We start from the raw sequence: 26,019 nt of genomic DNA, 5'->3' as shown, positions 1-26,019 counted from the left end.
AGAGGGGCTCTATTCGCACCTTGTGTTTGCCGTAGTGCTCATGTGATGACGTGATGAGTCGTGTTTGCTTTCAGCGCGGACTTGTCTGGCCGAGGTCGTCTCGCTGGATTTACCCCGGGACAATTTGGATGTTTCTTATTCCTCCTCTGCTGTGCCTTCCCCTCCCTCCACTCCTCCCCCCCCCCCCCACTCCATCCAAAAGCTGGCTGCTAGCTATTTCCTGGTCTCTTGGACCGTCCGTCATGGGACACCGTGAATTATGCAGAGAGAGAGGGCAATTATTATGGTAGAAAAGTGCGGTCATGTTTTCCGACCAAGTCTGAGCACTCTCCTTTATTGTGGGCATGAGTAGATGTTGCTTCTAGAAACCTGGGGGCCGTTTCATAAACGAGTTCGTCGGAGGTTTTCACCGACAAATTTGCTATCAGCCAATCAGACGCAAGGATTTCAGTAGCTTTTAACAGTTGTCGGTGTAAACCACTGACGAAAAGTTTCATGAAACACCCCCTAGGTCTGTACAAAAAAAGGGATTGACCGTTTGAGCAGGTAGCAAGATATTTTGTATGGTGGGTTAGATGAAACATCAAAGTTAGAAGCACCAGTCAGTACTGTCGGTGATAGGTGTTGTTATCGAACATGAATATTGTTCTTGGTTGTTTGCACTAATGTGCTGGGTCTTAAAACTCTGTGATGTGTAATATTCCTTTTTGATTTAATTATGTTTGTTTCCTATTCCCATTTTAGCTCTAATACGTCATGGCTGATAGTGTGATATTGCCAACCCTCATCATGACCCAAATCCAAATCCCATGCACTGACTCCATTTCGTAGAGCTCCAGCCCCCCCCCCCCCCATTCCTACCCTCATCTGTCTAATCCTGAGCCCCATAAGCTCAGCTGGCCTCTCAGACAAATATCTATAGCTAGAAAATTGAGCACATACTAGTCTAGCACATGGTACAAGATCAGTTTGACATTTAACTCTATCTGGATGCTAGAATCCTTAAGTAATTGAGTTCTTGAAAGATTTGTAACTTGAATACGATGGGAAAAAGATTATTCTTATTTGACACAAAAACATATCAGACTGTCTAAATCATACATATCAGATATGTATACAGTCTTGAGTCATATAATCCACTATGAAAGAGTTGCATGGGTGAATTTCTCTGTTGGCGTGGAAAAATATGTTTTGGGTCAGCGACATTGATTTTCATTTTGTTGTTGTTTTTGTTCTCTGAAAGAGGAATCATCCTTGTATCTTTTAACTTTTTTGAAGTTTTTTGTTTAAACCATATTTTGTTTCTGTCATTTCTCCATTTTCAAAGCTTGTGGCACTGGAAAGTACTCATGAAAAATCCTGAACGAAATTTCAAATAGGTTTGCAAGAGCAATGAATTCATACTCTGAAATTCCTAGAGCAAGAATATACACTTGTACCTGATGAGTATTTTAAGTATCAGGATTATCTGGTAATCCTTTCTTAGCAGTGAGTTACTTTGGAGTTTTTAGTTCCCCTTTTTAATGCATACAATTTTATTGACAGATTGTTAGTATAATTTAATAGATCACCTTTTCTCATTAGTGAGAGTACCGTTATTTAAATTTTCTATGACTTACTTCACTCAATCAGGAACTCTAACATTTTTATCAAATATAGGAAATTGACATGATTTGAAAGCCGAGAAATTCTTCTTAAATACATCACATTTATATGGAAAAATAAATTCTCACCCAACCTGATACTTTTTGGTGCCTTTGTGATACAAGGTCAAATATGTGTATATGAGTTTGTGTATGTGTATGAGTATGCTTGTGTACTTGCATGCTATGTGCGGTTCATATGCTTGTGTGTGCAGAGAATTTAGAGCAGTTGTCTAGATCAATAGGAAGAATGATCATTTTCGGGCCTTAGACTTCTACTGAGAAATACATGTAAGAGAGAAAATAGAAATACTTGTAATGGCAATTGCTGAATGTAGGATTACTCTCGTTGGAAGATTCTGATTGCCATTGCCGGGGTGACCATCCTGACCAATTTACCTCTGCTGATAGTACTACTCCATAGTAGCCACCTTTTTTTTCAGTCATGTCTCTTGCAGTGCCAGGAATATATCATCTGTGTGAGGCATTTCATCATGGATTCTTCAATATCAGATCAAGTGAAAAATTAGAAGATGTTAGTTTTCAGCGATGCCCACTAAGTGCTCACACTGAATCTGTTTCAGAAAATGATACCAACATTTAAACAGTGCCAACGTGTGATGGAATTCAACTGAAGTTTTCCGTGCATTTTCTTCAACCTGTCAAAGACTAGTCCTGAATGTACTTGGGCAGATGTCTACGGGAAATGCATGTTATAGCAAAATTAGCTCGTCCTCAATGGGTTAAGTTAGTATTTGTTTCTGTAATTAGGAAAGCCAGGTTGATAACAGAGATTATAACAGAGAAATTTTCTGCTCTATAACTCTTAAAGCATAGCGCAGGATGTGGCGATATTTCTTTTGGCTTTGGGCGGTATGGAATTTTCATCACCTCCTCAGCGATAAAAGCGTTCTTGGCATATTTGCTCCCCTGCATTCGGTCAGCTATTCATCATGGAAAAATGATGGCAAATGCAGCCCTTTGTACTTTGCATACCACGAAGAGTTGTCAACGGCAACTGATAATTACCCTATCTGTCTTGCTTGGGGGCTGTATCTCCTGCTCCCCGACACATTTTCATCGTCGTTCATCTGCTAATTAAAAAAGATAAAAGTTCTAAAGTTGCGGGACACTCATGCCGGGAGATGCGAATGTAAGCTGATATATCATCAGCCGTCTATTCCTCTTTGGTATCTAAGACATGCACACAGTCATTAGTAAATTGCACCTCATCCATGCATGCATCGGCACACGTGAGGATGGAAATAATAGATGTTATTTCATTGGATTCCGCCTCATTTTCTTCAATGAGTGAGCGTGCAGCTGTATTGCAATTGATGATGATTAGGGTCAGCACTTATAAAAAATGAAGGTGAAGGTAATGGAAATCATGATGACATTGTATTGTGATGAGGATGATGATTGTCTGCTTATCATGGCTGTCTGGATGCTGTTAAAAAATACCCCTTAAAAAAATAAACAACATGATACACCAAATCCAATACTGAAGTATATTCTTCACTATGTTTGTATTACATTTTCATTAAAATATATTTTCTTTTTTCCAAAGAATGCATACTAAAATTTTATTTCTTGTCTCTCTCTCTCTGTGTAACCTATCTCCTGTCTTTCTGTTTATCTCTCTCTTATTCATTTCATCTGATACTTTTCCCCTCTTTGAACTTTCTGTCCTTCTTCTCTGTATTCTTTCCCTTTTCTTCCTTCTCTTTCTGCTCTCTCAATCATCTTTTTTCCTTCTGTCTCTCTGTCTTTCTTCCTATGTGTTTGCTCTTGTCTTTCTCTCTCTGTATTTGATCACTCGTACAGGGTTCTAAGAGACCTAGAGGCTGGGACTGAAGACAATCGCCCACTTTACTTAGAGGAGGAAAAGCAACAATTTGCCAGAGCACGGTAAGCATATTTTACACCCAGTATAAGAAGAAAAACAACTATTACTTGTTACATGCCCAAAGAAATACCCTTTTTATGCCTCCGCAACGAAGTGGCCGGAGGCATTATGTTTTCGGGTCGTCCGTCCGTCCGTCCGTCCGTCCGTCCGTACGTCCGTACGTCCGTCCGTCCCGTTTTGTTTTTGTCGATATCTCAAGAACCGTGTGGTGGTTTTACATCAAACTTGGTATGAGGGTATATCCTCGGGTGATAATACTTTGTGTGGATTTTAGGGTCACAGGGTCAAAGGTCAAAGGTCACAGGTTATTTTGTGAAAAAAAATTTTGGAATTTCATGTTTTTCTCCATATCTCGCAAATGGTTCAAGGTATCTTCATGGAACTTAGTATATATGCTTGTACCGATGGGCAGTGATTATCTAGGGAAGTTGAGGGTCATGGGTCAAAGGTCAGGGGGGTCAAAGGTCAAGGTCAACTCCTCAAAATATCACTACTTTCCTTAAAATGCAATATGCCTGAAGGTTTTTTTTTTTAAACTTGATGTATGGCATGAATTACCCAATATATATTTTTGGGGAAGTTTCTTGCCAAAAGGTCAAAGGTCAAAAGGTAAAAGGTCAAGTGAAAGTGCTAAATTGCACTTTTTCCTCCATATCTCGGAAGTAACTCAAGGTATCATCATGAAACTTACATATTTATGCATGTTCAACCCAACAGTGATTCTCTTTGGAACTATGAGGTCAAAAGTCAAAGGCCAGGTTTAGATAATGCTATTTTACCATTTGAAACTGAAATTATACTTTTTCTCAATACCTTGAAAATTACTCAATGCATAAACTTATAAAAGGGTCAAAAGTCAAGTAAAAATCATCAGTTCCCCAAATACCTGCACTCTGACATTTTAATCATTCATCCAATTGAACCTAGTTCTAGGAAAGTGAACATTCAGCACATTTGTGTCAAACCTGTCATTCTAATAATTTGCCAATTGTGTGAAACTGTCATCACACATTGTCAAGACATTGTACTATAGACCTATTAGGAGAACCATGCATTATGGCAGAGGCATATCAGTAGCCGTAGCGATATATCTAGTTAAAAGATGCCATGTATTCCTTCGTAGTTGTTGGAGCAAGGTACTGATATTTTACAAATCTGTCAAATTTGTCTTTACTAGAAAGCAAAAGAATTAAAGCTGCAAACTCTTATCTAATATCTTTGTTTGTACTTATTTTCAATTGTGATTAATTTTCCACAAACTGGATAATCTGATTTATTCTGACAAATTTTCTGATGCTTTTGTTGTATAAAGTACTTAATATTGGTAGAAAGTTTCACTACCATGTAACATATTTTTTCCTTGACAAGCAAGATTGTGTGTGTTTAATTTCTACTTCAAAGATCTCCGTACTGACAATTTAAAAGTGAGATTGATTTTAACAGAACATTTTCTTTGTTCCTGCATGTGGTGAAAAGTAACTTGCTTTTACCAAACTAGAACTTCTAACCTTAAAGTACCATAAGAGCCCTTTTAAAAGGCAGAAATGCCACTTTTTATTATTAGCTCACGACAGGGAAAGAGAGTATCATGTATCTATGGAACTTTCTTGTTAATTACTGGCAACCATGAAGTTATGCCCAGGAGAAATACTCTAATTTGTTAACTAATTCTCTATCAATTTTGATTCTGCACCAAAGTTCATGTAGTCATCTTAGTCAAGTTAGTCAGCCAAACAGGACGGCCCGCTACAGGTATAAACTCTTTTCTTCCTCGCAGGGAAAGTGTGAAGCAACATATATTCAGTTTGCTTAAATCATTGTAGTCAGTCTTTCCCCATCTTTCATGTTTTTTTTTTTTTTTCTGATAGATACACAACATTAGTCATGTTTACTCAATTAACACTTCAAACATTTTGGTCACTTTCATGAGCCATTTTGGGTTGACTGCTCCATCAGCACAAAGCCATATATCTTTTTCTCTTTTGCATTTGTCTGTTTTGGCAGTACTAGTATATCACTACCACATTTAGCAGTATGACCCATGGTTACCAAAGTTTCAATTTATCCAGTGCCTGGATACGGTTGCCATGACAATGGCTGCTCATTCATCATCTCACAGACATTTTGCTGAACATACCTCATTAGACCCCCCCCCCATGATGCATCAAACATCACTGTTGTCCCAAGCCATACACCTGCTATAGAATCAATCATAATAATCCTTCTAGAGTAATGTCTGCTGATAGTTTCGTTGTCACCTGTTTATTGGACGGGTCCTTTGCAATTTAAAGGGAAAATCCACCCTGAAAATTAGTTTGTGCAAATGGAAGCAGAAAAATTAGAGGAACAGAACAGTGAAATTTTGAGCAAAATCTTATGAAAACTGAGAAATTTATTACCTTTTTGAAGTTGACATCAGTCAAACAAAAATTGGCAATCTGTGATGTCACACACGAACTCACTCCCATTTGCTCTGTACAAAAAAAAAAAAAGACTTTTTTTTCTCCAAGTAAATTTCTAATCATACGTGCACTCTAATACAATCATTATAAATATTTTTCTATACGACCATTGCATGCAAATACTATATTCCAACATAAAAAAGAGATATTTTACTGTTAGTCATTTCTTTGTTCCTGTTCACACAAGCTAATTTTCAGGGTGCACTACATGGCAGAGCTTTACTATTGCATACACTGTACACCTTTTCCTAATCTTTTTGATGTTTAGATTAAGGCAATATGAAAAACAAGCAACCTGATTATAAGTGAACAGTAAACAGTAGCAAATAATGGTAAACTGTGACTATTTACGACATCTGATAAAATTGATTTTCCCAGTCATTGTTCACATTTGCTTTTTTTTGTTTGTTCAAAAAAGGTAATACCTTCTCAGGAGAAATGGCACAACAAGTCACCTTGGCATTACGGCCAAGGCCATATATCGTTTGAGACTCAGCAACTACCAGCTTACCAAAACAAAACATCAATATTTGCTAATGGCAGTCCACTTTCATTCAGCTTAGAAGAGATGGCCTTTTTTTTTTCTTTATCTACCATAGAGAATTAGCAAAACTGATGGATTAGAGGTAGAAGGACATTGACTCAAAAGTAAGGTTATGACCCTTCTGGTTACAAACCAACAATACATTTATTCGTTTGATTTCCTCAATCCCCCCCCCCCCCCCCTGCCTTCCCCAAACACATCACTTTATAAATTTGTTCCTGGGGTATTCACTGGTCCAATCATCATAATTGAAGTAGAGGACGATAATCAGATACATGCATATATTGCCACACAGAATAAAGCAACCCTTTTTCCAACCTTGGTGCTGCCAGGGCTATAGGTGTTTCATTGATTAGATTAAAGGGATACCAGTCTTTACAACAATACCAGCAAAAGCTGCCACAAAGGCAAAATATTGCATGTAGGGAAGAACAAAATGCTTTATTTCTTTTTTTTCCTACAAAGTGTATCTAATACAGTTTAGTTTCCATGACCCTAACCCTCATATTATGTGCTAGTTATCCTAAGTTGACGAAGGGCTTTTTTGTTTTTATGTTTTTATCGATTTTCATGAGTTATGCAAGCAACATGACAATTAAATATGAAACTAAAACTTAGAATACAATTAAGTTGAAGACGGACTTTCTGAAGCAGCTTAAAAAGCAAAACCCTTTGTGAACAATAAGATAAGCTCACAACTTCAGCAGTGGCTTTCAAGTGATGGAATATATACAGCATGGAGAAATGATCTTCTTTTTTATTGTGTGACTGTGAGTAGATTAGTTGTGTTGTAATGAGGGCATCTCACACAAAGTTGCACTCAAATGAGTTCCTGCCAAAAGCTTTGTAAGGTTAAAGTATTTTCCATTCATCTCTTAACAATGAAATTATCATTATCCATACAACTAAGAGTGTAACTTCTTTTTTTTTCTGACAATTTTTCAAAATACTTCATAAATTTTGGTATTCACTGAGATTAATCCCTAAAGCTTTTATTATTACATGTGGGTGATATACTGAATACTTTCCATACTTATACCCAATGTTAATCTTTTCACATGAATACTGTTCTGATAGATGTGCAATAAAAGGTTTAAAAGTGAATAAGACAGAAGTGAAGTACAAAGTTTAAACAATTCTGTGAATTTTCTAAATGACACTTTAAATAACACTTTAAAAAAAAGTTTCCTATCTTCCAATCAGGAGCAGTTTCCCTAGTGTAAAGCACAAGTGTTAGTGGATGCTGTCAAAATGATATTTACCTTGCATATTAACTTGTAGAACCTTTATTGGATGATATATATATCACTCTGCCATTAGGCTATTAATGAAATTGATGGAAGATTGATGGGACTAAACATGAAGGCTATATATATATATGTGCACCACTTCTGATGCAGTGAATGTTGATGAACATTACAACCACTTCAATACACCGTGTTCATTGATTTGTTATCCCAGAACCCAAGCAGAGAATTTTGACGCAAAAACGGACTGCAAAGAGATAAATATCTGAGATGTGTAATTTTATAAAGTGTTCATCTAACGTACAGAGAAGTCCTTGTATAGTAATCCATAGCCCCAGTGTTCAGCTTAAAGGGGATGGCTAGTAAGCGATCAGTGAGAATCAGTGGGAATGCTGGAGGATGATTGTTCCAATTCTTGTGGGATTCATTTAAGAGTACATTATATATCTACTGTTGTGTGAAAATTATTTGCTTCAGAACGGTCTCATATTCAAGTAATGTGCAGATTAATGCCCCGTCACTGACCAGGCACGCTAACCTGGAAACACTAAACTGCACATTACTTGAATATGAGACCATTCTGAAGCAAATAATTTTTACACAACAATAGATATATAATGTACTCTTAAATGAATCCCACAAGGATTGGAACAATCATCCTCCAGCATTCCCACTGATTCCCACTGATCGGTTACTAGCCATCCCCTTTAACCCATTGGGTATATATACTCACATGATATTAATGATTGCCAAGAGAAAGTAATCTCCTCACTCATGCTGCTAAATGTGATATTTGATAACTATTAATTTCTACAGAGAATTTCATCGTTCAAATTCCAGTCATCCTTGTTTTTTATTTAATTATTTTCATTAACTGTTTATTTCATTCCTAAACACTGAAAATATATCAGTGGCTGTTAATAACTTAAAAAAAATACTTTTCCATGCTTATAATGGAATTTGAATGAATGGTCGTATTGTGGATCAAAATCAAAATCATGGTTGTGGCTATGTGTATCTAATCAGCGCATTTAAAATCCGAGTAAAGTCTTGGTAAGCTAATTGTGTATAGGGAAACAAAATCACAGTCTTTTTCCAGGTCATTGTTTGATGAACGTGGCTCTATCATCTATCATGTGCACTAGAAGAAGTCAGGGAGGATCATACTTATTTCATTAAAAATGTTAACAAGATTTAAGTTATAAACAAATTATTTCAGGGACTTGATGATAACATTGTTTTTGTGCATCCTGTGTGATGAATAGGTTTAGTGGTTCTCCAACCCATAGAGATGCTCTATCCATGAATTAATAAGCATTGTTGGATAAGATGTCTAGTATATAGTATGGTCATGGCTTTGTATGTCTTTTCCCATTTAAGCCAGGTTGGGGTTGTTTATTGAGTAATGTGTGAAACTCACTGTAAACTGAATTGAGTAACATTTAATACTGTTGACTATGTAAATCAATATTTGAAATTTGATTCTTTGATACTCTTCTGGATAAAATTCAAATTAGCATGACTATCTAACTATTTAATGAAGCAAACCTTTGTCTTTCACATTGACTTGTGTTGATAATGTACAATGGTCCTTTCTTCTTTCCAGTTCTGAGGAATTTCAGCTAACCCTACTCATTTGTATGATTTTTTTTCCTTCTCTTTCTCATCCTCTCCCTTCACAACTCCGTCCATGTTTGTTGCTGTTTTGTGTGTCTTCGTCTCGATACGTCTCAATGTCTGTGTTTGTCTCATGGAATGGCGATGCCAACATGTGCAGGTCAAGGTAGGAAATGAACCGGTTTCATGCTAAATGTTGTTCACGTCGTGCTTGTGCATGAAAACTGGTAAAGCATAGCTGCCTGCAGTAGTGCTACTACCATCTTCTTTTTTTCTTTTTTTAAAGAAGTGGCATGTTTTGTGCATTCTTGTATTTTTGTTGCCATAGTGATTTTGCATTTCAATTTTTTTTTCTCCATTATGTGTAACGAAGTAAAGCATGATATCCTTGCATGAGAAGCGAAAGGAGGTTAACGAGGAGAGAGTCTGCGACGTTAAGGCTCTACCCAGTTCCTTTACAAATAAAATGTCTGTCACACGTGGAATGGGTCAAGGTAAAATAATGGTTTCCCACGACTGTGGGGGTAGAATCTGAAGCATCATCCATTACGTTCAGTGAACATGCCGTACCAACGTCTTTAGTTTGGGTGAATGGATTTTAAATCCTGCTTCTTATTCTTTTTTTTCTTTGTTATGCAACAGTTGTCTTCCAGGAGAAGGGAATATACAGAAGGAAAATTTGATTCATTGAAAAAAATGAGGGTAAAAGTTTTGTCATAGCAAAAAAGAGCATGCTGTTATGCTGTAAAAAGAAAAAAAAAATAGCATTAAAGCTTGCATTACTCTCCCCCACAAATAAAAAAAGTGGAAGAAAATACCAGAGATTTACTTTCTTTGACTTCTCACAGCTCCTGATATCAATGAATGCAAGTTCTGTCCTGCAAAAAATTGATCCTATCAGAATCATTCATCTGTGTGTCCATTCCATTGTATACATGCGCTGTTTCATTTGTGGCAAGTTGTGGAGGGTTTGTGTAAGGGCGGTGTTGTCTGTGTTGCATTGTTGGCGCGGCCTGTGTGGAGGCAGTCCCGTCAGGCTTGTCATCCCACACTAACCCACTCAGTGCCACGGCTTTAAGAAGTCCATGGATGTCTAATGCGGGATGATCACCAGCGGGAATGGCAGAGTTAATCATTGGTTGTGGCTTGCCATTCTCTGTTTGTCTCCATTGGACTTCAGCAGGTGTTTTCCAGTTCAGTGTATACAGACATGCATAATCTTCCTCCATGCTATGCAATGGGTGTATTATATAAGTGAGGGAATGCGGGAATGCTTCTGCTTCTTAATGGTGATGCTTAGAACACATGTTTAGAATATGAAATGACAGGAATAAAAAATAGATATTAATTATGTAATTTGATGATAATGATGATGATATAGTAATAAAAATGATGATAAGAATAGAAGTAATGCTGTCATAATAATGCTACTGCTGCTGCTGATAATGATGATAATAACTATAATGATAATATTAATGATGATGATAGTAATGATAATAATACTAATAATGTTAATAATAATAGTAATAATAATAGTAGTAGTAGTAATAATAATAATAATAATAATTATAATAAAAATAATGATGATTAATAATAATAATAGTAATGATACTAAATCATATTAGAATAATCAATACAATGATAATGATAACATCATTGACTTTGTTGATGATATGAAATGCGTTTTTAAAGTGTTAATTTAAAGTTTCTGACACAAAATAATGATGTATATTCAGAAAGTTGCAATGTTTGCATTAGATTGGCAATCACGTGCCTGCAATGTGTATGACAGTTTTTCTTGACTGATTCAATGTCCCTGTTACAACTGTAATTTCTCTGCAACCTGGAATTAAATGGAATTTTGGGGCATAGATGTCATATGCATCCACACATGGAAAAAGCATATGCATGCAGTCACTTGTGACCGCTTTTTTACTGCTTCGTAAGAGAATTCTTCTTTTCGAGGCTCAGTGACGAGGGTGGAGGGGCTTTTCCATCTTCGAGGCACGATATGTTACAATATCAGCACAATGCATATCATCAAATGAGAATGTGAAATTTGATGTACCCTGAAATTAACTCAGCATATCTAGTACAAAATTGTAGTAGCAAAATGCATCTAGAATTTCTTAATTAGAACACGTTCACGTAAAGGGGGGGAATAGATTCTACCTTCTCCCACAACAGCAAACAACAACAACAACAACAAGTTGTGGGGAAATGCAGAAGGGATGGCACTTTTAGCTAGAAGCAGAGAGATTACAATAGGGAAAGTGCATTCTGACATCAACATTTCATTTCCATCCGGTCGTCAGTAATCCCATGATGTCAAAAACGTTAATAGCTAATTGGTGTGGCTGTCGTAGTACTGCTGTCACAAACACTCAACGCCCCCATGTCATGCGGGAATATTGCACAATAATCCATCTGTACATTTCGTTGCGTGAAATGCTTGTCATGACTTAGAATCGTAGCTCAAATGCCCATCACTTTCCAAGCGTGTGTAGGAAGCGATGCAGAATTTGTGTTATCGATGGTGAATGCTCATTCATATGTTGCTGTACCTGGGATATTATGTTTGGTGTTTAAGTACTTTTCATTTGTTTTCATATGTTTTCCCACAGTAGCATACCTTCCATGTAGGACTTGTCATATGATCATTTCAGTGTGTTTGTTTTTCTGGAGGAGGCAGAATGATAAATTAAAAAAAAAATCATACAATCATGGAAGTCAGGGGAACTAATACTATACATCCTATGCATATTTTGTAAAGAATCATTGTCGAGTGTGTATGTTTGTCTATATGTATTTGCTTTATGTGATACGGGTATTTATGGCCTGTGTATGTCATTTTTATGCTACTTGTGATTTTGATTTTAATATGTAGAGTATGATATGTTCTGTCAAATAGTCTTCTATGGAATTCAAATGAGTTAGTATTGTGTGTGAGTTGTAAAGTCTTTGTTACAGGAAAAGAGTGATTTTGTTGAGACTGCGAAGCAAATGAAAAAAATCGCAACCCCCCAAAAAAACAAAACAAAACAAAACAAAACAAAACAAAACAAAACAAAACAAAACAAAAAAACAAAGAGAGACCAAAGGAACCCAGTGAGAAAGCAAAAGAAATATTGAGAAATACAAGCCAAACTTAGCAAGACAGAATTGAAATAAAGTGATGAAAGAGAGGGAGGGAGACAGACAGACAGACAGACAGACATACAGAACTGGATGATGAGGTAAAATGTCACATTATGAATATGCTCAGGCACAATAGAGTCCTGGTCGTAGACAAACTACTATACAGGTAGATGAAAAGATTAATTGGCAAATGAGGCAATGAAGTGGAAGTGCAAATATTGGGTTGAGTACACCCAAAGGAAAAACAGTTGGGAACCAACGTGTGATAATTGGGAGTCTTACCTCCTTCCCACTCTGAAACAAATTGGGGGTAAACAGTTCAAAGCTATCAGATCTGTCATCTGCCAGCCGTGATTGCTTTCATTGCAGCTTTGCTCTATCAAAGGACTCAACAAATGCACACAGACACAGGGATCACGAGAAAAATATATAGGGAGAGACAGACGGACAGGCAGACAGACAGACAGGCCGACAGACAGACACACATACATAAAACAAGAGGCTTTTTACCAAATTGTCTCTGGTGAGATGACATTTTTGGGGAGGGGGGGGGGGAATTCTAGCCCAAAGTTCCACCTTTTGTTAGATGTCCATGGTTACCTTCAGCGGAGAGATCTTCCGCCCTGTCAGCGTTGGCAGACTTACCACAAAGATCTGCCTTAACCCCCTTGGGACCAGCGTCTCAACATGTCATCCACATTATGTATGAATGTTTCACTAGTGATAATGACAGGGTTAATCCATGTGAAGACAAAAATGGAAAATAATTAAGCAGTGACATTACATCCTCTCCCGACATGTAATTTAAGCTAATGAGTTTTACATTGACCACGAAAGTGTTCCTGTGATTTCTGGTAATTCTATGGAAGAATGGAAATAATTCTTCAAATCCCTTCTTTTGTTACAGCTGTACTTATTTCTATTTCTAGACCCCTATCCTTGCATTTTTTTTCCGCAACAAAAGTCAATGGATGATTGCGCTGTAATGTTTTTTATTTAGCTGTCACTTCCTGTTACATTGTAATGACAGTTGCAGGATGATTACTGATGAATATATTAGGAAGACGAGATTATCTTATCTCGGCATTTATTTTAGATTTGAATGGACCTGTGAAGTCTATCAAGATTATGATTATTAGATGAGCATTAGCCTTGTCGTGAGCCAGAAGAAGCAGGAGGGAGGTTGAGAGAGAAAAGGGGCAGAGACAGTGTCGTTACATTAGCATTGAATTATCTTGATTAATGTATATATGCTTGCCCGGGATACGTTTTAGCACAGTTTTCACTGTTTGCCATTTACAATATATCAAGGGCAAGCTAGCTGCCAGACCAAACGTAAACACCTTAATTGAATCCAAAATTGGATCTCACCCTCCGATTGTCGTCTTAATCCCACTGCCAATTTTGCGTCGGAGTTTAACTGACAGGGGAAAAATTAGATGGGACAGACTGGAAGTAGATCCGTGATTGTGATGTAAACAGGAAAGAACTTTAAACAGAAGGTGAAGAGATGTATTTATGTATATGTAAATGTCTCTTGTGAAGGTGAAACAATGTTTCAAACAGAAGTATGGAGAACAAGAGAGGTAGAGAGAGAGCTGGTATAAAGAGATGAATAGAACAGAGAGAAAAGGTCTTCATTTGAGTTTTAAAAAAAAGAAATTTGTGTCTGTAGACATTAGTTAAGGCCTAATGAGATATCAAATCTACGTTGGAGTTGTTCATCCTCTTCCTATCCCCACCCTCGTCAATCTTTTAGCCACCCAAGTCCTTTCCTAACATATAGACCTAATTAACACTTCATGCCATCTGCCAGCCTCATCTTGCTGTGAGAACTAATCAGAGAGTTTGCATGCTATTTACATCTAGGTGTCTTCTGCTCTGTTAACATTGGAACATGCAAAATGCCTTTTTTTTACTCTATCTCTCTCTCTGCAAAACTTTGATTGTTGTCATGTGCCTTTTTTTATCACACTGTAATGTAACGAGGACATCATTTTTGCTTTATCCGTCAAACCCAGGAAGTGCATTACTGTGATTAAGTGCTGTTTCTTATTTGATATTATATGCATGCATATTGATTTTCACTGTTAGTGTGCTATATAAGGCAGAGCTAAAGTATTCTTTTATTTGCATGTTTTCTTGTTCGTATAGACCTGTGTGCTTTGGTTGCAGGATTTTCAAAAAGTCTCTTATTTGCTCCTTCTATGACTGATTTAGACCTCGGCATCACATTTTTTCGGCATCTGTATTTGTGTATCTCTCACAAATTGGCAATCTTTAGTGATTTTCTTTCAGATTTTTGTTTCCAATTTAAACGAATGCAGCCAGTTCCATTGAGTCTCTCTCCAATATCAGATATTCAGTGAAATTCAGGAGTGTCAGTTTAATGATGGCAAAATGGTAATGTCTGCAAGAAAATTCTCCTGGAACTCAATGGCTAATACTGTTTCTTCCTGAAGGGTTTTTCTTTTGTTTCTTTGTTTGAAAATCAAATGGGATTGGATTTTTTCATGCTATAATTGGTGAGAGATATGTTATTTCCATTTTAAAACCCTGGCACAAATATCTTCACAGAAGTAAAATTTTGGGGGTGAACTGTGGAGCTTGGAGACATTGCTTTTTCCTCTTTATGATGCATTTTGTAGTTCTGCACCCCCAGAGAATGATGGGCGCAGTGTCCTTTTACACTGCATCCATCACACTCCATCATGACGTCATTAAAACATTCCATCCAAATCAATATGCATCCATGGTGACCTATGAAATATAGCTTGTATTCATGACATCCTGAGGATTTTATTCCATCCCCCCCCCCCCCAACCATGAACCATTTTTGGTTTATTGAGAATGCCTCATCAGCCTGTAATTGAATAGTGAATGTTTTTTCCCATCCATTCATCTTTCCATCATTTTGTTGGCTCATCATTCAATGCATCACTCATATCCATTCCATAGCCCAAGTCTTCTCCACCCACCTTACTCTCCCCCTCCCCAAAGGAAAAAAAAAGAAGAAGAAGAAATAAGATATATTGTCAAACTCTGTTCATCTCATTTTCATTATCTCATGATCATCCACTGCTGTTAATCCATCTTCATTCTGTTTCCTTCCAATTGGACTGGTCTTGGGGTTTGCATGCTTGTCAATCATTTGTCACCCATTTCTTCTTTTGTTGTGTGCCCCTCCTACCCCCCCCCCCTCTTTTTTTTCCCACCACGCCTTGCATCCATGCACCCCTCCTGCATGCACCTCACCCACACCTGCATGTTTCTGTCACACCTCAGCATGATGAACGGTATTCCACCAGGCACTGATATCGTCAGGTGAGTGATTGGATGGAAAAAACAACAACAACAACAACATTAAACAAACAATAGAGGAAAAGGGAGAGAGAGTGAGAGAGGTAGATGTAGAGAGGGAAAGAGAAAGATAGACTGGATGATGAATACTAATACATGTATAATTTACATGGAAAAATAAAAAGGTTGAGCGAGCAAAGAAATATGTGTGAAAGAGTGAGAGTGGCATGCTGGCAGTTTATTCTTGAAGCCAGTAAGTGCTTCAAATGAAGTAAAGGGGGTGGAGGGTGGGAAGAGGCATCTGTGCATCTGGTTTCATGAGACCATAGTTTGTGATTTGATCACACAATGCTAATATTGTGACTTAAATGAATGATTAGAAGAATGATTAGAAGAATGATTATATATTGATATGTTTTGAATATCATATATCATAGATAATTTCAATATTATGCCATGGTGACAGCATACATTCAGTGTCTGTTTTCAGTAATGAGAGAATATACCAAATTTGTTATTCCCTTATATCAAAGCTATGTAATTTCAATTTCAATTTCAATTTCAATTTATTTTCATACTTCTCAATGAAGGAATGTACAGCAAATATAATAAAAAACATAGTGAATCATAATATCGGGCTTGGATGTACAGTAAATTAATGTAAGAATATAAAACATATAGTGGTCAATCATCGTACGTTTGGTTCTATGTATAACGCTAAAGAAATATGACGGAACCTACTTAAAAGCGAGCTTGTTAAGCGTAGGTCCCAAATTCTGAACAGAGTGTAAAGATGAGGAGCACGGATGCAACGTAGGACCACAATAAAGAGAAACAAAAATGAAAGGCAAAAATACCTGGTGCACTAACAGAATCTTCTCAATACATTAATAGTGATATACAGACAACCACATTCTGCAGATGTAAGAACAGTTGATTTAGCAATGTTGACAATAGTGTAGTAGTATGATTTGAATAACGGTGAAAAGAGAACAACTCGACATGCGAGTCCTCGGAGGAGATACGGGAAACCTAGAGAGTGAACATACAAGTACCAACATTCAAAGAAAATTTGGAATTAATTAGAATTACCAGCCAGTATAGCACTAAGGGGAATACAACAAACCAGCTGTTCACGCGTTCCGAAGTCTTAGGGTATCAAAAGGGGTACTGGTGTGAAGGAATTTAAGAGCGCAAACAGAGAGGCTTAGCTGATTTGAATAACAACAACCAACACAGCAGGTAAAGGCACATAAACAAGAAAGAAGGAAATTTCAATGGACTTACGCAATGTAATTATTCAATAAATTATGTCTTAATTTGTATTTGAAGGTCGACAAAGACAAACAACCTGCGAGTTCTATGGGGAGATCGTTCCAGTACTTTGGCCCTGCATACATAATTGTTTTTTTCGCAAAAATGGTTCGGGTACGTGGTAGGTGATAATCGTCACGTTGGTGGGTGGGATAATTATGAATAGAGTAATTTCTTTTAAACATATGCAAAAAAATATCAGGAAGATCATTTTTGGATAATTTGTACATGAATATCCCTAAATTGTAATAAAACAAATCTGACAATTTCAAAATTTTGTTCTTATGGAAAAATTCATCTGTATGAGATAGATACCCAGTCTTGTTAATTATTCTAATAGCGCGCTTTTGTAAGAGAAAGAGCGAGTCAAGCAAAGACTGGGTCGTGTTACCCCATGCCAGTATTCCGTAGTTGAGGTAAGGGGAAATCATTGTCGAGTATATAATTTGCAATATATTGGTGCGGAAGTAATCTTTCAGTTTATTTAGAATTCCTGCATTCCTAGATAAAACTTTGGTTAAAAAGTTGATGTGAGACTTCCAAGATAAATCGCTATCAATATACAGTCCTAGAAACTTAACACTATCAACCTTCGTTAAATTAATGCCATTAATTTGGACATGACCAGGAATAAATTGCAAAGAGTTACTGAACAGCATATAATATGTTTTATCAATGTTTAGTGATAACTTGTTGGCATGAATCCAGGATTGAACAAGTTTCAATTCGCTGTTTAACATATGAATAAGCGTATTAGGATTACGATGTGAAAGAAATAGATTTGTGTCATCTGCAAAGCATATAAAAGAAAGAATCTCTGATGAATTTTGGAGATCATTTATGTACAAGATGAATAGTAGCGGGCCGAGTAGGGAACCCTGGGGGACACCACATGTAATTGATTTCATTGAGGACTCATGACCATTAAGATAAACATCTTAATGGTCATGTAATTTTGAGTCTATATCTTGTACTGTCTTGTGAAGTTACATTTTAGATATATATATGCATTACATCTGCTTCACTGGATATGTGTGTGCTGCTGGACTGTGGTCTTTAAAGATTTTCGTATTATATTATAGCATTAGGTTTTTGTGTGATATAGTAAAATTTTGTTAATTTTGTATTGTGTTGCATTGCATTGCTAACAGCAGATTGTTGTATTTGAAATTGATCTCTTCTTTGTATTTCTTATTTTGCAATTCTTTATGATAACAAAGTCATCTGAATTTCCTACAACATAGTGTAGATGTATCTTTTATAGTTATACGAGAACATTTTTATTTTGCATAGGAAATATTCAGAGCACTTGTTCACTTATTGAGAATATGTGTATATGTGTATGTATGTGTGTGTGTGCATATACTAGTTTATTAGAATTAACTTAGAATTAATTTGATGAAAAGAAAGAAAGGATTGTAAAGGTACTCATGAAAAGCTAGACTCAATAGTCAAATATAGTTTGCATTTGAATTATATAGTTGGTATGCTGAGGAAAAGATAGCTGCATTTCCTAGATTTCTTTCTTATCTCATGCATACCGGTAACTTAATTTTGTGTGTTATAAGCCAGTTCATAACTAGCTCATGTACACATTGGTACAAATGACCTTTCTTTTTTCTCAGTTGGTTAGACACTTCACTCGTTTTCAAAGCGACATGATGCATTAGCTTTACCTGCTGTGAAAGTTCATGGGATTCATGTTCATGTAAAGAATAAACTAGCGTAGACTAGGTGACTAGGATAGTCCATCAGTCAACCCTCAGGGAAGCCTTCATGTCATTGTTTTGCGTTGAATGCATTAAAAAATTTTTTTCTTTTTGCCACATACAAGCCTTGCTGTCGTGTGGATGTACAGGCAAGCACCATTTACAAGGATTGCATGAATAGTCAACATGCCTCTCGGCACAAATGACCTTTTTCTGCTCATTCGCAAAGTGGAACTACGAACTGGCTTATTGTGTTGCACGGTGGGTTAGGAGCTTTTAAGCATCACACAAAAACGATAGTGATATGATCTCCTTCTCATTGCTCATCTAGCTGGAAGCTGAAGGAGGGCAATAAACTTTGAGAATATTCTGGCTAAAGAGAGAGATGAACTTTGAAGATGGAAAAACGGAAACAGCCTGATAACATTTCGAAGAGCTGGCAATAACACAGCAGAAAAGTGAGGCCAAAATCAGTATGAAGGTACAGGTGGAATAGGACACCGCTGTGGAGGTTCACGGTACCTCATCTTACACAAACTTGGAAGGGTGAGGGTGATGCGGTCTGACATGACACAGATCATGTAAATGCATGCGTGTATGTGGGCGAGGTTACATCATCGCGCGTGCAGCCAATTTGAAATGGCACGGCAGACAGATGAGGGATAATTTTCGAGATGAAGAAGGAGAGAGAGATGAGAGGAAGATGAGAGAAAGATGGAGGGACGGATATCGATAGGTTGATAAAAAGATAGATGGAAAGCGATAGAAAGAAAGTGAAGCATTTAAGAGGGGCATTAAAAAGAAGGGAACTTAGCAACGAAAAGTGATTGCATTGCCAAGAAAGGCTCGGAGAATGTTCGTAAAGCCGATCGAGAGAGATAGATCTGTAAAGAGAAAAACAAACACTCTCAGTCATTGAGAGCTGGCTAGATTATATTGTAGCGCTTTTCTGGCTAGTAGAAGATCTATGATGATTCATGGCATTGGACATGCCATGACATGCGGGTATGATGTCCTCTATGTTCCAGAGAAACATTTTTAGGATATTAGGACATGCCTTCAAAAGATATCTTTTAGAACCAGAACTAGCAGCAAAATTTAGAGAACGTTTCCTTTTGCTAATTCTTTTCAAATCACACGTCTATTCAGTCACATCAACTCGGGTTTGTTTTTGGTAGAAATTTTTAAAGATATTGATAGATATTTCTTGCTGATTCGATCCATTAGGGAAGTATACACACACAACATGGCTCCATGTGCTAGTTGGAAAAAACACTTTGTATGAATGCCCTTTCAAAGTGGGACAGGTATTAACCCTATAAAGCCCAAGGGGGGGGGGGGCACATTGTGCCCCCCCTACCAGATTTTCGTTTGCCACTCCTTCGTCCTTAATCCGATTTCAACCAAATTTGGTGACTTTTCCTAAAATCTTATTGCGAACATTTTTATATATAATTTAGCTATATTTGATGTTGCTGGTTGCCATGGCAACCATAAACTGACAACCATGTCAGTCAGATTTTGCATCTTTTTTCTGTTCCCATTTCATTTAATAGCATTACAGTGTATGAAATGGGTGTTTCTTGGCTGAAATTTGTTGAAGAAGCAAAATTTGAAGTAATTATGGTCCTGGAAAGTTTTTCTTATTATTTCCTTTGTTTTTATGTGACAAAGGCATAAAACAATAGATATAATAGAGATAATTGAAAACAATAATATTTTCTACAGATTGCCCTTATATTTTGAGTTATTTTGATTCCTTCACCCAAGTTATGCTTCTAATATCATTAGTTTATCATATTATTAATTTGCAATCTCAAAATTCCACTATCATGCAAATATGAAATGTTATAACTATACATGTTCCCATCCCAAACATTTCATCTCAGGTCTCATAATGTATCACTATGTTGATATGAATAGCGCCCCCATGCGGTGACCTTGAGAAATTTCAAACATAACAAATAATAAAATTCCACTTGCTTATCATTTGTGGCAAATATGAAAATGATTGGTATATAATAAGACATATATAATGGGGATAAAGAAATTATACCGAAAAATCATGTTTTAGCATATTTCCTATGTATTTCTTTATATTTTTGTAAATAGCGCCCTCCATGGGTGACCTTGTGAAAATTCAAATGTATGGTCATGTAGAGTATGAGTTACTCTACCCACGTGCCAAATATGACTATGATACATCAAATAATAAAAAAGTTATATGGGGGGGCACAATGTGCCCCCCCTTGGGCCTGCGAGGGGTCAAAATAGCTTGGGCTTAATAGGGTTAAAGCAGTATATCATCCAAAAGTACAGTAGAACAAGGTCAATGTCAGTAATGTACCTCTGCAGTGTTCAAATGTGGAAGCCATAAAGGGACCTAATCAGCTTTACAATTTGACATTATACTTCTTTTATCCCATTTACATATCCATTATATATCCCATTATTATGTTGAAGTTAACTATACCTCCTTTATGCCCAATACGTCAATATCAGTGAAATTCAAACAAATATTGACACCACTGCATTTTCACAAAGTTGAAGATATCTATTGCATTCAATCCAAAGTGAGAATAAAAATATTTGTGTTTTCCTTAAGAGTCTGTTTTTCAAACATCTGAATAGCTTGGGACATTTCCATTGCAATGGATAAATCATCAAAAGGAATTTGTAATATTGTTCCCGAAACTATGAGCTATAAATGGGATGATGGCTCATTTAACCTTTCCTTTTTATGTATATTATCTTTGAGGGGGAAAGTGGGTCGGAAAATCGATGACCGCTATAGATTTCACCTGGACTGTTGGCGGTGATCATGACAATGATCAGATATTATTATGTTTGTGAGGATTCCCATTGCCACGGCAACGTTGCATCAACATCATACCGACGGCACGTCACATGATTTCATCTCTCGTCGCGATATTGATTGGTCAATGCTGTCGGAATAGGCCCATGCTAATTGACATTTATCGTCTGAGCTCGTTGCAAGGGATTCTATGCCAATACGTCTCTGACATTTGACTGGTATTTATTTGCTTGTCCCTCCATTGCATTTGATTTTTTTTGCCTCCCCTACCCCCCCTTGTGTTTCTTTGTCCTATGCATTGTTTTAGCATAATCTGTAATTTGTTGTATATATCTTGTGTTTAGCCACTTGAAGTAAATTATAAGCATTTTTTTCTTCTTTTTACATGGGTGTACTAACAGCTTGTTATGCCCATCACTGTTGCTGAAATTAGCTTCCATCCAGGTGGTATGAAAGGGCAGAAAATGTGAAAACAACATTTGAACATCTATTATAGACGATTTAGAGATCTATTTCTGGAGGAATGCTGAACATAAATGCACAACTCTTTGAATGGAATATTGATTTCTTTCATTTTTTCAGGCAGCTAACAGATTTCAGCAATGGATCAATTAATATAATCCAAATGGCTATTTTGAATTCCATCAGGAAGGGGTTCAAATCCTCTTTCAAATCAAAGTGTAAGCAAAATAAAGAACAATGATATATACCGATAAATATCCTCTCTGATACACCTTTTATTTAGCTATGTGAATGAAACCTTCATTGCTACAGCAGTGAGAAGACACAGTGTAATGGCTGTTTCAGTCATGGTGATAGAAGGACCCGAATGCTCTCTCATTTTGCAAGAATAAAGTCTTTAGATTGATAATAGATACAAGCATCAATATAACATAATAATGATTATTAAGAATTTAGATTTTTCCTATAATATCACAGGTTTACGTGCTTCACATGTGAATGTGGCTCTTTGGATTATTACAGAGAGTGGACATTTTTTTCTTGTGTATCTTTTCAACAATTACTTTATCATGAAGGGTTTCTCTATTGAGAGATGTGTATATTCTGTTGCTATGTTTATTTTTATTCATAACGGAGTGTATTTTAGAAATACTTCATTCCTTCCTCACTTGCGCCATCAACAAAGTTGCAAAAGAGCAATATAGGCTAGCTGCATGATTTTTCCTGCATTTCAAGTACTTTTTACTTCCATTCCAGCATCATTTCAATATTTCAGTATTTTTTGCTCACCATGCTACAAGGGCATCATTTTGGTCACATGGAATGTAATTACTTAGGAAACCATATATGCAAATCTGCCTTTCATGGAGTGTGTCACAAAGGACCTCGCGTGCTTCATTTATTCCATAACTCTCCATGCATTGTATTGTGTAGTACCTCTTCTACCAATTGCATCCTTTCTCTCCCCCCCCCCCCCACCACCACGGCATGATATATTGTATCATACTTCCATTTCATCATTCTAATCATGCAGTCATTTTAGCATAAGTGCATTAAATTTCAGTCGCAGTCCTTCCCGTTGCATATCCCATACCTGCTTGTGTATCTGAACTCATCTGCGCAAAATGAAAGCTCCTATCTCTTTTTTTGTCTTTTTTTTCCATCTCGGATATATTCTCGATGGATTGAATATATTTTTCAACGAAATGTGATCAGCGTGCAATGATGAAATGTGTGCATGTATTTTGTGCTGCATGTGTGTTAAAGCATTGCAAAATGAAGTTTCTTTCCTTCTCCAGACACGGATCAGTGTGCGGTGTGTGAATATTTCATGACATTCTCCCATAAGCATTTCCATGGCCTTCATCATGCATCTATGCATATTCGAATTCACTCTGCATACATATATTTATATATTTGTGTGTGATGTGATGGAAAAGTATGTGCATTTTTTTTTTGTGGGATATGTCAGTATATATGCATATTTTGTGGGTTATGTAAGTATATATGCATACATACATAGGTGTATATGTGTGCATTTACATTATACTCATTGCATTTAAAATGAATGAGCTCAATTAGTTTCCCAATTTTCTACTTAATGTTAATTCATACTCTTATGTAGTGCATCTCCTCCTTCTTTGTCAAAGTGTGATCTTTATATCACAGAGGTACAACGTCATTTACGATATCTTCTTTTGCCGCTGGCATCACTTCTGCAACAGCGGAAATAGATATCAATATTAAACCCCTTTGGTGCCACGGACTTTGTACAGTGTGTACAATGCTCTGGGCTTTTCTGTACCGATTGGCACTTAAAGGATACAAGGGTTAAGGGCCATGTAAGAACTTCATTCAGCCTTGAGACGCTGTAACTAATTGTACCGTACATGCGGTAGATAAAAACCCTCAAATATTTGCACTTCTTGGACAACCCCTGTGGTGCTATCAAATCCTGACATGAGTGATTATTGGGTCTTTTCCATTGTCTTCACCCATGTCTCCTCTTGTGACACACGGTTTTAAACAGATAATTGAGTTACGCAAACCAGCCTGCATTGACCCCACAAATCATGTAACACAGTCTGGTATTTCAGCTTTTATCTAAAGCTTTTAATGTCATTAAAGATATGCCCTGTCTGGAGAGAATTAAGGCAGTAGATGGTTTTTAATGAAAAATAATGGTTTAAATCTATACTTGGCTTCAAAATTAATTGTTAGAGCTAAAATTGGCACTATATTCAAGTGGTATGATTTGATTAGAAAATGATAAATAAAGTAGCTTTGCAATCAGTTGTTTGGTAATTGATCCATATTAGCAAGGCATATGAACAACTGACACTGCGGTATCACTATCAAGTTGATATTAAAAGGTAAAAGAGCAACCACCAATCAGTTTAGTTACCAGGTGATTGTGTATTTGCTGTATCGTTTTCGAGAGATGAATGTCAAAACTGAAGTGTTTCACATCATGTCATTGATCATTGTTCATCAACTTTGGTATTAACCTGAATATTTGTTTAAAATGTGAACTATTCTTCAACTTATTGAGGATCCCTTGATCATGTCTGGTAGTCAAAAAGCGTGATAAGGGCCATATAACAAAACTATGTAATTTTTTTTTTCTGCTTGATGTCATTATTTAATTATTTTTTCCCCCTCCTCTCTCTCTCCCCATCACAAACTTACAGATTCAGGCATGCTGTGGTGCGGTCCATGATAGGGGGTAAGAAGCATTTCATGGCCCAGCGGATAGCAGCGGGCGGGGCCGTGGGGAACCAGCCACGCCTACTGGCCCTAGTGGACAAAGTGCAGGCGATGCAGAAGTCAAGTGAGCTGGCCATGTCAGGTGCGCATCTGTGAAAGCAGTAACTTTGGTTTTCTACCAGCCCATGTGTCTGTCCTAGAATTTGTCTCCCATTTGCCCTATCTACATGTATTTAATATTTTTCAATAATCTTATTATCGTAGTGTATATCCTTGTCATATATAAAGTCCCCTCAATAGCGCTTTCTGGTCAAATGCATTTTACAAATGAAGTGCTATGCAATCACAAGCAGTCAAGTGGTAACCCTTGACTCCTCTCCTGCATCATAGGTCCTTTCCTGTTGACTGGAAATGGCTTCCTTTATGAACTAAGGGTTTGCAATATGATATGGGTGTGTCTTTGTAGACTACAGTCTTGTCCATGAAGCAGGTGCTATTTATGAAATATGTTGATGTGTCATTACAGCAAAACATAAATGCTGTGAAATCTTCAGTCCCATGAGCAATCTGTTTCTATACGATGTCAATAGGAATTTTAGGTTTCTGCTGCTATTAGGGTTGATGCCATATAGAAAGCAGGGTTTGCTAGATGTAGATTTCATAACATGATTCGATCAGCATATTTCTGCACTACTGCTGCTGCTTGTGAGATTTTGGCTGTTACCATACACCTCCTACCTCTCTCAGTTAATGACAAACTTGACCCATTTGCATTCTTTTCTTTCTCTGGTACAGATGACTTAAAGGGGAAATTCACCTTTGCCCTGCCAAATTACACCGTGTTGGAGAGTGCGGGCAAGCTGGAGATTAGCGTCCTCTTCCACAGGGCAACCCCGTGAGTGCAGAGATTCCCCTTTCTCATACAGGCCTAGTGTTGTAGTTCTCCCGTCAGATCCTCGGTTAACAAAAAGCAAGCAGACAAAACAACAGACTTATTGAGAAAGGAAAGCTACAAGCTGGGCTTCATCAAAAATATGTGACACAAATTGTGAGGTGCCCTAATGGCTGTAGTTTCCTCTAGATATAGTACTAGTAATCGAAGGTCACTTTTTTTTTCAAAAATTGTGTTGCCAAGTGGTGATATTGGCAGCGA

General features: G+C 37.0%; 1 protein-coding gene across 1 annotated transcript in view; it reads left to right on the top strand.

Moving 5' to 3' along the window:
• Positions 1-26,019, top strand: part of LOC139715476 (sodium/calcium exchanger 2-like) — an 87,040-nt gene that overhangs the window by 36,552 nt on the left and 24,469 nt on the right. Inside the window, exons 4-7 of the mRNA XM_071627048.1 lie at positions 3,471-3,554; positions 15,846-15,884; positions 24,851-25,008; positions 25,662-25,761. Coding sequence (XP_071483149.1) covers positions 3,471-3,554; positions 15,846-15,884; positions 24,851-25,008; positions 25,662-25,761 — 381 coding nt within the window. The remainder of the gene's footprint in view (positions 1-3,470; positions 3,555-15,845; positions 15,885-24,850; positions 25,009-25,661; positions 25,762-26,019) is intronic.

Source organism: Diadema antillarum, unplaced genomic scaffold (genome assembly GCF_040938485.1).
Source record: "Diadema antillarum isolate AM-2024a unplaced genomic scaffold, OU_Dant_1.0 scf00000049, whole genome shotgun sequence".
In the NCBI taxonomy this organism is placed as follows: domain Eukaryota; kingdom Metazoa; phylum Echinodermata; class Echinoidea; order Diadematoida; family Diadematidae; genus Diadema; species Diadema antillarum.
Note: the sequence above shows the minus strand (reverse complement) of the source record. Positions and strands in the feature narration are given on the sequence as shown.